A 14,727-nucleotide genomic window follows, 5' to 3' on the forward strand; every position below is an offset into this window, starting at 1 on the left:
TAAGACTTCAGGAACTTGAAGAAACAGGAGAAAGGGGACTCTTTTGAATGTGCTGCTACGTAAGAGAAATAGAAGAGAATGGCCATGGTTTCTCATGGAGCTGAAAGGCGGGCTGCCATGTCAATTGAACCAATTCACAGGATGCATCACCAACAGTATCAAAATCTATTGAAGAAGATGTGCATGCCATTTATGAAAGGTCCTGAGAACAGACATGACTTTGCCAGCTTTGAAGAGAAAGACAGCATTTCTTTCCTTAAATTCCATCCAGACACCCCTCCGTTTGGGCCGAATTACCCCTTATTCCCACACCGAGATGATGTGCCTTTAGTAGATCCCTGCTCAGGCTTTGTAAGTGCAGGAAGGGATGCTGAGCTGCAGCCCAGTGCTGGAAAAGTTATGGAGTCCCTGGTGGACTACAGTGATGTGAAACCTCACCAGCGGGTCCCTACAGCAGGAAAGGGGGTACGGACTGCTCACAGGAGGCATATAATCCTCCTAGAGGAAACCAGTCAGGACCGACGGTGGAATTCCAGGGCTGTGCCAGCTGCTTTGATCAGGGCAAAACTCAGAGGTAAAGCAAGCTACTATTTTTATTTCTTAATCACTAAAGAAAAATCATTGATGTTTAATAAATAAACAGAGTTTTTTTGTGAACACCATCCCCCAAGGTTCTAAAGGAGCAACCATGTAAAATATATTTGTGCTGGATATTTGAGATATTTGAACTGAACGTAATCACTGCTGTAGAACGCGTGAGTCACAGTCCTTGCTGCAGCAAAGAGGTACAAGTCAGCAAATTCTAATAAGCATCAAAAAAAAAAAAAAAAAAAGAAAGAAAAGAAAAATCTTTGAAATAAATACCATTTTAAACAATGTATTTAAATTGTGAAGTTATATGTGATAGTTGAAAGGAGCATCTGTTTTAACATAACCTGAAATAACAAATAAATGCTAAGTGCCAGGCAATCCCCTGAATATTTCTGTGTCTTTTAGCATTTCCCGAAAAATAGCTGTGCAGAGTATTTAAGACATTTGTCCAGTATCTAGTTGATGGGAGAACGGAAATTCTTCAAGACTGCCATCATATCTTTTTTCAATTACATATTACCTTCCTAATGTACTTCAATGTGTTACATCTGAAGTTAGGTCTGTTAATTTCACATTAATTGCACCATCAAAACTAAAATTTACTCCTCGTAATGGCAAAGTTTCAAAACCATAGTCTGTTGATATTTCTGGAGAGAATGAATATCTATCCAGGGCTTCTAAGGTCAGACATTATTAGTGGTAAGCAGTGTGGTTGAACTGTTCTAAAGATTAAGCTAATTCCCAGAGTTTTCACAGAGAAATGCTCATCTCAACCAGAAAAATAAATGAATAAATAGATAAATAAATAGATAAATAAATAAATAAATAAATAAATAAATAAAGAGAACTCAGACAACACACTAAAGTCTCATAGATAAAAAGAGCATCACTCAGAACAAGATAAAGAAATGTAAATAAGCTATTTGCTCCATTTTACCATACAGAGATAGCATGCCATCTTTACAGTTTACTGTGCTTTATCCATGTTATTGTCACCATGAAGTCTCTACATACAATATATTCCAGCTGTTTTTGGCTCCTTGTTTCCGTCTTAGAAATTTTCACTTTAAATCCTTTTAAGCCTACTGAAGTCATGTAATGGAAGCCAAAAGAACCCAAGAAACCAGAGAGTAAAATAATAAGACCTCATAATTTTCTTTTTTTTCTTTCTCATTCCAAATTATTTTTGCTATTTGCTCTCAGTGGTCTACTTAAATTAGATCTAAGAAATCAATCAGAAGTGATTAGCTTTTTCCACAAACCTATGGAGAAGCAAAAGGAAGGAGGAAGTATGATAATCTATCTGACCATTAATTTTTCCAACACAAAGAAAAGCAAACAGAGACAGAGATAGAAATACTGTGACGGATTAGACACTCTTGAAATGAACTCAGACAAAAACTGAAACCATATGTCATCAAATCAGTTATCTGTTTTACAGTTAAGAAAGTGGTCCAGAATGGAGAGTAGTTCCATAAGTCAGATAGAAATTGCCTGGTGACTTCCTGTTGATTTACCTTTGGGTGAAGTTCACTATTAGTGTGAAATATCAACTTCAGTGAAACTATCTGCAAAAGTTAAACTTAACTTGTGCACAAAATCTTGAAACAGTATAAATTTATTTGAGATACCTCTGCAAGTGTTCTTCCAAACCTAGTATTCATTTCCAGGTTTTCCTGTGATGCTGAATGTTGATTACAGATGTGTAAATATAGATTAATAAAAGAAAAAAAAGTAGTTGAGCTTTAAGATGCTGTTTTCAATGCATAAGCAAATTCCAGATTTCAGCTATTCAAGCCAGAGGCCAACTAGCAACCCACAGGCACATGATGCTTTGAAAGTGCTAATCTTTCTAGACATCAGTCCTGAGACATCATTCCCCAGCATTGTTGTTTGGGGAAGTTGTGCTAAAAGAGAGATCAGTCAGGCATTTTGCAAGCAAATTCTGCACTGTTTATCCACTGTGCTGGTGATGAGTGGAAAAAAAAAAGCAGATACAGAAGCAGCCTTTGAGATGTATGAGTTGAGGTATTTAGAAACATCTCCAGTGTCCAGGAGGTCTTCTTTTGTGAGAAAGTGTACAGCTATATTACTTTGGCAATCAACACTGGTAACTTTAAATGTCCCCGCACAGCCTTTTGCAACTACTGGGAAAATTAAGTTAATGGAGCAGTGAAGCTCTGTGATACCAAAGCATGGTGAGAAGCTGGCAAAGGAGATTGTTTTATGACTTCAGAATCTAGCAGAGAAGGAAGATTGCTTAAGAACTATTCTTCATGGGTGTTTTGCTTTGTGTAAGGAAGATGCTTGGTGCTGCGAGACAGAGTCTTTAAGTTGACTGTTTCCCTGTAGATTCCCCTTCCATAATTAACATGGCAACTGAATTTTCCCTTTTTCTGCAGTTTCAAATTCCTTTGCACATTCAGGATTTGATCCTACAGGTGTATTTGTAAATGCAAGCCTGACAATGAAGTCATAACTGTAATTATTATTCTATTTGGTGTGGGTTAACTGTTTGGTGTGGGTGTTCTGTTGCGTGAATAAATACTGAGGTTTCACTAAGGGTGTGATACTTATCATCTCTGCAATTATATATTTCACTGTGCACTCATTTTTCACGTGCCCCATAGCAGAGAGGTTTGTTGATTTAACAAATTTGTTCTTTTGTTCTCAAGAATGTACAGTATGTGTATACAAAAATGTGTTTTTGTGGACATTTGTAATTCCTTTCAGAGTAGTATCAGTTAGCTCAACACTTATTCATTGATTCTAGTGAAAAACCATGAGTTTTTTCCATCCAGTTTAAAACAGTAAGGATTGCTGCAAATTGATTAACACAATAGGAACCCCCTTCTTTCAGGTCACAAAACTCCAGCGAAAGGTCTTCATGTTCTACCTGATCAACACCATAATTTTGCATTTTTTATGGATCCCCATCTCAAGGCAAGTGTCCCATTATTTTGTTATAATGGAAAACATATTTAAATTATTTAATTTCTAACTCTGCTTTCAATTTAAAATGCTTTTTGCAGTGATTTGATAATGTGGTGAAATAGGGCTTTTTCATTTCTTCATCTGATTATAGTAAATAAGTGCACGTAGCGTGATTTAACAGTGCTCTTTGCTCCAATACTATTTTTGTGCTGTTTCCCTGGTTAAAGCATTTAGACTGTAAGGCATGACTGATACCACTTATGTCATATGTATCTAAATATGACAGACTTAGAGCCAAAATAGCAAAATATAGAAAGAATCAGGAGTTGGACTCAGTGATCTTTATGAGTCCTTTCTTCTAACTCAATGTGTTCTATGAGTCTGTGATATAAAAACTACAATTGAAATTATATTACTATATTTAAAATTAGGCCAGCCCATATTTGATATATATAGTACTTAGAATCATAGAATCATAGAATCCTTAGAGTTGGAAGGGACCTTTAAAGGTCACAAAGTCAGGCTGCTCGGAATGCGATCTAGCCTTGCCTTGAATGTCTCCCATCTTGAATGGATGGGTCTTCCATTGCATCTCTGGGCTACCTGTTCCAGTGCCTCACCAGTGTCTCTGTAAAAGACTTTTTCCTTACATCCAATCTAAATCTACCTTCTTTAATTTTGAAACAATTTCCCCTTGTTCCATCACCACAGACTCTGCTAAAGAGCCTGTCCCTTTCTTTTTCGTATCCCCTTTAGATACTGAAGGATGGCTATCAGAACTCCCCAGAGCCCTCTCCAGGCTCAACAGCCTCAACTGTCAACATGTCTCCATAGGAGAGGTGTTCCATCCCTTGCATCATGGTCTTCAACAACTTTTAAAACCTAAACCATTATATGATCCTGTGATTCTATCATATATGGTGCAAGTCGTAAAGAAATAAGTAAATAGAATGACACCAATGAGTCCATAGCACAACACTAATTAAGTCTTTCCCATACTGATAATGAAATGGTATCCTTCATCCTTTTAGACTGATGTGGTAATTCATAGCCCTTAATGTGTCACACATGCTTAAATGGATTCCTGTAACACCCATGAATATCATACAAATATATCAGGCATATATGAGAGTGTCTTTGTTATGTCATTTTATCGACAACATAACAAATGGAAAGCTGCATTCCTGAGGATTGGAGAGATAAGGACATTCTACTAGTTTTTTAACTTGTATTCACTTATTAAATTTTCCTTTCTCAGGAAAATTCTTACATTCCAAATAAATCTCCAGTGCTGTCTGGTGAAGAATGTGAAATTGCATATTTCACTTTCTGATACAAAAGAAAATATTAAACTAGAATAATGTAGATGCGTTCAGTTCACTCGTAAGCAATCACAGCATCATATATGTTGATAATATTGCTTTTTGCCATCTCTTTGATTTCTCTTAGGATTCAAATGATCCTTCTGCAAGTTGGAGAGAAAAAAAAGCGAGGGACTATTTCTGCAAGTCAAGTACTCAAAAGTGAGACATCATTTATTTTAAGAATAGGATTTGTTTGTGCTTTGCTTCATTTTTTTCCCAACTTATTTTGCTCTGATGAACCACTAGGTAGCAAAATACATAAGATAATACATAATTGTGGCCACGTAAGACCACAATTAGTTTTTCTGTCACTTCAGAACTTCTTGTATTGCAGCAGCAATTATTTAGCATAGGATTCATCTCATTACCTGCAGCTGTCTAAAAATTTGTATCCAGCCTGTGCCATTCATCTCTATTTCCTCTATATGCAGTGAAGAAAATCTGGAGTTTCCTAAAGGACATTCTGTACATCTGTTTTTAACAACTGCCATAGGCATGATATGTGGGGCGTCTAATCTCTATTAATATCACTTATTTGATTTTTCAAACATAGATAAAATAAACCCTATCACTACCATAAGTTAATTAGAAGATAAACTACTTTTGGAAGATAAATTAGTACTTTCAATTAGTAAGTGAGAAAGTTTAAATAAGAGAAGCCTGTGAAAATCTGTCATAACTACTTTTTCAAACACAGAAAACGTGTAATTCCAGTCTTTTCATTGCCCTTTGAATGAGAAATATACTTATTTTTTTCCACATCCTTATCACAGAATTCCTATCTATCTAGCTACAGATGCAATTCAGAACAGTTTATATTGCAGCTTCTTTAATCTTTTTTTTTTTTTGTTACCTAGGGCATATGAAGATGTTCCATGGGATAATATATTGCCATCCAAAATTCAGCCTTCTGAATCAACAGCGGAAGTGATGGCTGATCCTGTTTCCCAGTGTTTCACAAAAAGGAGATACAATCCTGAACCTGAAATAAGCCAAGTCAGTGAGCAACTTCTTTCCAATTGTTCTTAGATTTTGCTAAGGGAATGTAGCCTAAGATCTGTGTAGATCACACAGATAAACACACAGTAATAATTTCAAATAAAAACATTCCCTAGAGAGCATTTAAGGCCATCTTCACATTTGAGAAACTGCCTCACATTGTTTCAAGCGTTTTCTCTTTTTCCCATTGTAAATTGGTACATTACCAAAGGAGAGGACAAAGATACTGATAAAAAACTGTAGCACAGGAGACTTTATGTTAGGTTTGTTTGTCATTATTATCTGTAATAATTACTATTTTTACTAAATAAAAATTCAGTCTTGAAATTGACTCTGCACAGGTCATCCTTTCCATAACAGTTTATTTCAGTGATGAATTGCAGCATAAAAATCTATTAAGTCAAATTAATTAAGCATCTAATTATGATTTTAGGTTGTTGGAAACCTTTGGGATAGATTTCAAAGAAGATATTTTACCTCTTCACAGAGACCTGCTAATTTGTAAGTTTCTTTTCTTGTTTGTTTGTTTAATGCTAAGGTCCTCTGAACAATTCCTTATCAGGTTATTCTATAACTAGAGAAGTTAAGATATTCAGTCAACGCCTATCTGAAATGTACACTCCAACATTCTTTTCTTTTGAGACTTAAATGTAAAAAGCAGAACAGAAGAATAAGAGAATGACTATCGTGATTGCATACATCTGATGTTTTCATCGAGGCGTGACATTTATGAAAATCCCACAGTAGTCACAGACATTTACAAACTCAAAATTTCATCTCCTTTCCATAAAATCTTGAACAGCTTCAGAGTGGAGCTTAATTTGCTTGTTTAAACTCAAGAGACAGGTATACTGCCAGACAGATAGGCATAAAACAGGAGAGACACACACATCTCCAGAGTGGAAGGGAGATAAGAGCATATTATCACTGTCTTCTTGGATGTTTCTCTTGCAAAGGAATATAGATGCGGCCAGTGAGAGCAGGTTGCAAGGACAGAGCAAGAGAGGAATTCAGACCCGATGTTAAATTTTCCCATGTTCTTGAGAACTGACTGAAGTGTTACAAGTAGAAAGACAGTTCATGTTTAAAGAAAACCTGCACATACAATTGCAGGAAAATACCTGAAGCCCCAGCATCTGAGGATGAGGGTTAAAGAGAAAAATTTTGCAAGCCGAACTGGGTCATTTAACATATATGTCAAACTAATCATTTACCACAGTCTTTTACCACAACTCAAATGAGCACTGCATCATTCCAAGAGCAAAACGTTGACTTGTCACTACCTCTCTTTTGGGGCTTCATAAATATTCTATCAGAATATTCTGCTGAGTGAAAAAAAAAAAAAGTGATTGAGATATTTTGTCTTTAACAGTGTAAGCCGAAGCTCTCGAATCTGTCAAATCCCTTTGTACACGTAAGTACAATGTCCCTGAATCCTTTCTAGTTTTGTTGGTTTGTTGTTGTTTTGTTGTTTAATCCCAAGCAATCCATCTCTTTTATTTTCTGAAGGTAGAATTTTAGATGAAGCAAGAAGCAAGATGTACAATATGTGATCTATTCTTATGGTATTTTCTGGTGCTGGGGAGGAGGGTGTGCTGAGTTGCCTCTGCTTGTAGAGGAAGCCTTTTACCTATGAAGCAGAAAGCAAGACTCATTATGTCCTCTTTGGAAGAATATCCCAGTCTGGTCATAGGCATAACCAGAAGGACAAGGGATTATACATTTCTGTGTTATTGCCACTCTTCACAAACCTTCTCTATGCACATGTGTACTATGTGCTGTCATTTCTTACATGCTGCAAGTTCAGCAAATGATTGTTTTCATCTTGGGATATGCCTAGCATGCAGGGGGGTTCATCTCCATGTTTTTTTCTCGTGGACCATTTTAATAAACAACTAGAATTTTGGAGTATGCAGAGTATGGTTCAGCTGCCTCCACCATCTGTCTTATAAATAATTTACATGTATTTGATTTCCATCCTAACAGTGGCTGTGTTGGTGCAGTAAATTTTGAAGACATTGACAATCCCAGTGTGGACTTAATCGTGTTTAACCATGTGCAAACTTCAAAGCCTCGCTACACAAGGACTGCACAGTATGTTTCTCTTATTAGCAGTATTTTGATGCTGCATCTTGAGTTCTGGATACTCGGGAAAGGGAAAAAATGTTTAAGACCCAGTCTGGGTCCAGAAGAATTTTAAAAATTGGTGGAAACACCAATCCTTATACTTTTGGATAATTTCAATGAGGTTCTGTTAACACAGGAAGCACAGTAGGTTTTCAGGTGCAAGACTGAACTTGAAAAAGTCCTTCATAATAACTGTGTCAGTAGTAAATGGCCTACAGTAGTAAATTCCCACTGTGATCAGAGTATCAGAGTCGGTCTTTATAAATCTCAGAGACCATTCAATCTAGATACTCAAAATCAGTCAAGGAAGCTTAACCAAGATGAACAGAGAAATGTCTATGGAAATCATGGTATAAGAGATTTTATACATCTATTTATTTTATGGCTTTCAATGAAAAACACTAATCACAGGAATGCGTTGGCAGTGAAGTTAATTCAACTTGTATGTTCACATACAAGAAAAGTTGAATGTGAAGCTACTTTCAGGGTATTTGCTAAATCATGCCTACGAACACCCAACCATAGCTCCTGCTAATGTTAGACCACCCAGAACAGGCATTCTTCCAAATGTCCAGCAGCAGGAAACAGATTTGTGTTACATTCAAGGCTCAAGTTGAGAGCACGTGGAAGAGAAACTTCTGAGCTCAGAGGGCCCCAGGAACTTCTGTTGACGCCATTCTGAATAGATTCCTCACTCCCAAAGTGTTACATTAATCCTGAAAATATGGTATATTTTCATATTTTAAACACTTCTTCTGTTCTAATACTCACGAACAAGTCTTCTGGTGTAAAAGGGACTACAGCACGCTTTGATGCATGGGATGACTTGAATGCTGTAATGCTAAAAATGTGATTTTTAACTTTAGCCACTAGATGGCCTTCTAGTTTGCAAAAGTTCTCTGAATGCCATTAGGAGCAAGTCCTTGCTCTTAGTTAGATCATAAACTTTGATGTTTAAAAGTTTTCACTTTAAGTCTTTCCTAATGTTGTCTTTAGTAGTTTGAGATAATATGAAGCCTTTATTTGCAAACTTTTTGCACAGTAAAATGGTGAGAGTAGCAACATAATGACAAGAGCTAAAAATTGTAAAACAAAAGACAGTTCTGTTTACCTTATCACATTTTTCTTCTTGCCTTTCCTTTTTTTTTTTCCTGTCGACAATCATGCAAAGTTCTGTGAGAAAACTACAGAAGAGTTACAGCAATGGAGAAAGCAGTGGGAGAAAAATCTGTAAAGACACTTCTCTCTCTGGAATGCTGGCCTTAGTTGAGAGGGTATTACTACTTGCTCGGAGATGGCTTAGAGATGGCTGGATTTTCTGAGCTCCACTTTAGGTCTCTTCATTTCTGATTCTTGTATCAGTTTCAGGCAGAATACCTGTTATTTTATAGTGTATTACATGCTACCACAGTTGTGAGGAGAAAAGCTCCATCCTCCACACAGCCCTATCCATTATGGCAGTATATTCACAGACAACATGAAGTTGTGAAGTTTAAGCACTGTAACATGGCCAAATTTGACCCATATTACTGTAACCAAACCCATTATTACCAAGCTGTTAATGTACCTAATGCACCTCTCTGACTGTCTCACCTCCTAATTGAGTCATGTGTTTTCTCACAGCCTTAATTTAACCTGCAACTTCTGCTTGAATTAGAACAGAAAACAGTAGAAAATGATTCCTGATAAATGTGCTTTAAAATACAGTATACATGAAATACAATTCAGTGCTGAACAGAGATCACTGAAGTTAGCAGACCTATTAACTTTTAATTCTGCTGTTATGCAGCTGTTCTTTTGAGCTTCAGAAAACAGTAGCTAATGTGCACCCTATGCTGCAAACAGACATCTTGTCTGAAACTATTTGCAGCATGTGTTTCCATATTACCTTCTCCAATATTCTGTATTTTCTTGGGTGTTAGTGAGTGAGACAATTATTTCCATTGATTTCTGGCAAGCAGGAGACCAAGAACTCTAGCACCTTGAAGATTCTGATATCTCAAAGCTGGGAAAAAGTCAATTCCACTTGAAAAATTGTACTCTTGAAAAGAAGTATACCTTTGCATAAAGAATATTTGTTTACTGTGCCTATGACTGCCAGATATCAAGATTGCTATGATTTTAAGCTGAAGGAATAAAAAAAACAAACACACACTGAAATGAAGAAATAGATGTAATTATTGTTTGTTTGTTTTTAATTTATTTATTCCTTTGTGTATTTGATAGTAGTTCTGGACAGATGCATAAAAGTCTTAAGGCTTCTAGAATCCTGCTGGAATCCTTGAGAAATTAGATTCATGATTTCAATTTAGAAACCTGTGTATGCTTTGCAAATCTGTAAAATGTAAAAATCTCTTTGCAGATAGTCACTTTCACTCTTTCATGGACTAGCAGTTGCACTTCCTGCTTCTAGAACCCTGGCAGCAGCACTCAGGCAATACTCTGGAGGGAGACTCTTCATCCCCAGACCATGCAAGAAAGTGGTTGCCAGTCAAATAATTAACATAGATGAAACTAGCTAAGAGTCATCTGTCATGTTATTTTGCACAGACAAACAGGAAAAGTGGTGAACCTGGGCATGTTTTGTATGTTACTCTTGTGCCCGCCCTCTCTTCCTTTTGGCGGAACAGGAAACCATCTTCTGTTTTTCTTTTCTTCTTCTTCTTCCTCTTCTTCTTCTTCTTTTTTTTTTTTTTTTTTTTTTTTTTTTAAGGAATTAGAAAAAAGATAAAAGTCATGGCTTATGGTTGAGTTGAGCCCAAAAGCCCCTAGTATAAGATCAGCCTTGTAGAGAGGCACTATGAATATACACAGAACTCCTGATAATACATTGAAGTCCTTACCATGCATTTTGGAGTTTTTACAGATGAGAATTCAGGTGGGATTAAGTGGTTTGCCAAATCCCATTTGGAATCTATAGCACAGTTAGGAATGAAACTTCATGTACCCTGAAACATTGCCGAATGTTGAGCTTTGATCTATTGAAACAGTGCTTTGCTTAAACTTGATTAAAAAAATAGTAATAATTAGCAGAAAAAGTTGGCTGTAGTTCTTAAAAGTTATAATCAAACACAATTGAAGACAGGAAATTAAGTCATCTTTTATCCAGTTTTTCCATTCTGTGATTCAGTCACAGAATGGGAGCATTCATCATATGTAAAAAGTCCTATCATAAGTGTTGTGACTCAGCTAGAAGTTTTAAGTTGATAAGTCTGGATTTATTAATCAAAATTATATTTGTGTTCTGCTGGTGGTGATCAGTGGGCATTTCCATAAGGGAGCTTTGCAAATACATTTCTTGGGTCGCACTCATCACCTTCAAACTTAACCAAAGATCCTGGATGGTAATTTAATTTTTCTCATTCTCTTCCATGCTTTCATTAAAGCCTATCCTGGGGGAAAGGGATTGAATGTATCATCTCTTCTGTTTCAGTTTCAAAATGTAGCATCATTCTTAACATCCTTGGTTTGTGTATTCACTCCTCAATTTGCTTTAGAATGAACTTGTTCCTTTTTTCCATCCTTCATAATGCTGTGAAGTACAACTGAAATCTGAAATCCTCTATCACTTATTTGCCAAGGATGTAAAAAAAAAACATATTAAAAAAAAAAAACAAAAAAAACTGGTAAAGAAATAGGAAATTGTTATGAAGAACTACTCTGAAAACATCATTTATTATAGTTCCATTCTAATGATACATTTCAAAAACTATCTTATAAAACATATCATGCTCTCTTTTTACCGTTCAAGGCTGCATTGATTGAACTACATTGGCAAAGTAAAGAAGTTGTAGGTTTGAATTTTTTTCTTTTCATGCCATTAACAAGTGAGCTTTCAAATGGAATATTTTTATGTATTTTCATTAAATGCTGCTTATGCAATTTTGTTAGGTGCACTGACCAACGTAGGTCCAGTGGCTCAAGTGTTTTTTTGTTGCTGTTGTGGTATTTTTAGATTTATTGGCGTTTGCATAGTTTTGTATTTCTTCCTTGCTGTGTTTTTTCCTACTTTCTCTCCTTGTCTGCCTACTTCAAGCTCTTTTCTTGTATTTGATTTATTTTCCTTCAAACTACTGAAACATAAATTCCAATGGAATTAATGAGTTGAAGACATTCACTTAACAAGATTTCCTGAACAGGAGTGGAATTGATTATGCAGTCATACACTTTGCAGAACTGAGAGCTCTGCTGTTTATTGTAGAGGACTCTAGAGTTTACAATGATTATACCTGTTTTCTTTAATTTGTATTTTTGTTGGTAGTGTTGTTTCTTACAGATTTGATTATTATTTGCTCATAGTACTTATTTATTTGTGGGAGATGAATATTGCACTTGATTATATATGTCACATGGCTAGCCATATACCAGGCAGGGAAGCAGCTGAGAGCTAGAGTGTTTTCTGCAGCCAGCCAGGCTTTCAAAAATAGCTCAGCGACCACATTTGAAAACCAGAGTTCAGAAAGAGCTCACCTTCTGGCTGTATGTTGATTGGTAAGCTCCTGTGAAAATCTGGCCACAAACACCACAATGAAACTTTTAGATATAGAGCACTTTTAAAAATCTAGCCCCATGTGTAACTGCTGCTTCAACCCATTTAATATCAAGGAAAAGTAGGATGGTCAGAATTCAGAGGATACACGGTATTTTCAGACTACTTGGGCAAAGTAGTACACAGCTACCATGACTTTCAGGAAGGTTCAGACTGCTAAATCCTCTGAGCACTTCTGAGGCTTTATCTTATTAATAAGAGCAAATATGCAGTGATCCAAATCATTCTTTCACTTTATTATCAACGATCGCTTTGAAAAAAAAACTCTTTCTTATTCAGAAGTGTATTCTGAACTCAGTAATTTTGAAAACGATGCAGAACCTGGATTTACTGCTTTGTATGGATTCCCAACATAATAATCTGCTCTTCTCTTTTCCTTAAACATCTTTATCAGCATGCAGTTTTGTATAATCCTTCTTCAACCCCTAGTCAACAGATTTTTCCTTCAGTTGACCTCTTCCCCGATAACTACTGAAACAACGTTATGCTTGATGTGGTATTTTAGTTCTGCAGGTGTTTTAAGGGTCACTGGAAAAAAGCCTCCCACACTGGTGATGGGGATTTCCTCTGCGACATTCATGGGCAGGGCTCTGCAAAATGCTCAGTCTTACAGGCTCAAATAACACTCTTTCTTGGCACTGTTAGAACTCCCTTACACACTCTGCAAGTTAGCATTGCTTATTATAGTGGTAGTGCAGCACACTTAGTGCATTCCAGTGTACACAGCAACTACTTCTATCAGTCATTATATCTGCTTATTGTATCACAGTAGCTCCCACGTCGTGGTACTTACTGCAACCTCTTGAAATCTGAGGTAAGCAGTTAGGACAGAGATTACATTTTCTTTTTCCACATTAAAAGCCTCTGACTCCAGAATTAAAAAAAAATCTGGCATTTGTTCACATTTTATAACCTGATACTCATAATTCATCAGCTTTCATAACACTCAGTAGAGGGCACTGCTTACACAATCAGAGCACTATTTTCTCAGCAACACTTTGAAGTGTCAGCTAGTTCATGCTTGTAACACAGATAAGGTAGATTATGACACTAATTTTGGAAAGATGAAGACTAAGGATTATGAACTGGCTTGTTCAAGGCCTTGGATGTTGTCTTTATTGGAGAGTGACTAGGATCTCACCCAAATCCATTTCTGGGAGCAATTGTTTAAAAGGTGAATTTTGAAATGTGAGTTACTTTGTGTAATACACACAGTTTCCAGGAAGATCAAGACCTACGTGTTTCAAGTCCTACCATTCTTGCACAAAGCTGTTCTCTGAAACTATCCTTTATTCTTGGTCCCCCAAGCACACTGGGCAAAATGCTACTATCGTAGCAGCACATCTGCAGTGACTTCAGTCATATTTCTTCAGTATAAAGTCAGCTTCCAACTGACTGTGTGCATGCATCCCTTATCATTTCAAGTCATCACAGAAACCTCACAGGCCACAATTAGCTGAGGACTGGACCCTCTGCTGCCTTCCAGCTTGCATAGTCATTTACACTGACTGTCTACGAGGTCCTTCACGATGTATCTTTGCTTCCGAAACTGACAGCTTATCCACTATGTGTATGTTTTCAGCAGTTTTCCAATTTGAGTCATGCTGAGGGTGACAGTGAGTGAAGGGAGTGGGTGCCTAAATATCCTCATTTGACATTTACCAAATGAGATTTTACAGTTGTTTCTGAAAAAAAATAAAAATAAAAATTACTCATACTAAAAAGGGGGCTTGAAAAAATTGAAAACAGAATTGAAATTATTTGAAATTGTAGGAACAAAATATTCTGGTCCAAAATATTTCTGGGAAAATACCGTTTTAGTGTTTTTATTCTGTTAGAAATGCCAAATCCATTCCTTAAACTGCTTTGATGGCTGAGGGACAAGGGTATAAAATGCAGCCCAGAATGGAATGCTTTGTAAAAAATTCCTGTTGGTCCCATTCTTCACTCTATGTGGAGCACCTTGTTCTGACTTCATAAGCTCTCTCAAGTACATTCTTTCCCATTTCTAGGAACTATATGCGCTGAGTTTCTTGACAGAAAATCACGTCAGAGACATTTTTACCATAGGTTATTATTCTACTAAGCAAATAGGGTCATGAAGTGAAAGAATGGCCACAAATGGGTGACATGTAGGTCTTCCTGGCAGAGAATTTTAGGTGG

The 14,727-nt window shown here is 36.5% G+C and overlaps 1 protein-coding gene across 1 annotated transcript in view; it reads left to right on the forward strand.

Moving 5' to 3' along the window:
• Positions 1 to 78: 78 nt before the first annotated feature.
• Positions 79 to 14,727, forward strand: part of SPATA48 (spermatogenesis associated 48) — a 31,331-nt gene continuing 16,682 nt past the window's right edge. Inside the window, exons 1-7 of the mRNA XM_042868888.1 lie at positions 79 to 574; positions 3,452 to 3,534; positions 4,975 to 5,048; positions 5,747 to 5,885; positions 6,322 to 6,389; positions 7,261 to 7,302; positions 7,875 to 7,982. Of these exons, the coding sequence (XP_042724822.1) occupies positions 79 to 574; positions 3,452 to 3,534; positions 4,975 to 5,048; positions 5,747 to 5,885; positions 6,322 to 6,389; positions 7,261 to 7,302; positions 7,875 to 7,982 (1,010 nt within the window). The remainder of the gene's footprint in view (positions 575 to 3,451; positions 3,535 to 4,974; positions 5,049 to 5,746; positions 5,886 to 6,321; positions 6,390 to 7,260; positions 7,303 to 7,874; positions 7,983 to 14,727) is intronic.

The sequence above is a fragment of the Lagopus leucura genome, unplaced genomic scaffold (genome assembly GCF_019238085.1).
Source record: "Lagopus leucura isolate 7727_CA_CO unplaced genomic scaffold, USGS_WTPT01 Super-Scaffold_100002, whole genome shotgun sequence".
Classification (NCBI taxonomy): Eukaryota; Metazoa; Chordata; class Aves; order Galliformes; family Phasianidae; genus Lagopus; species Lagopus leucura.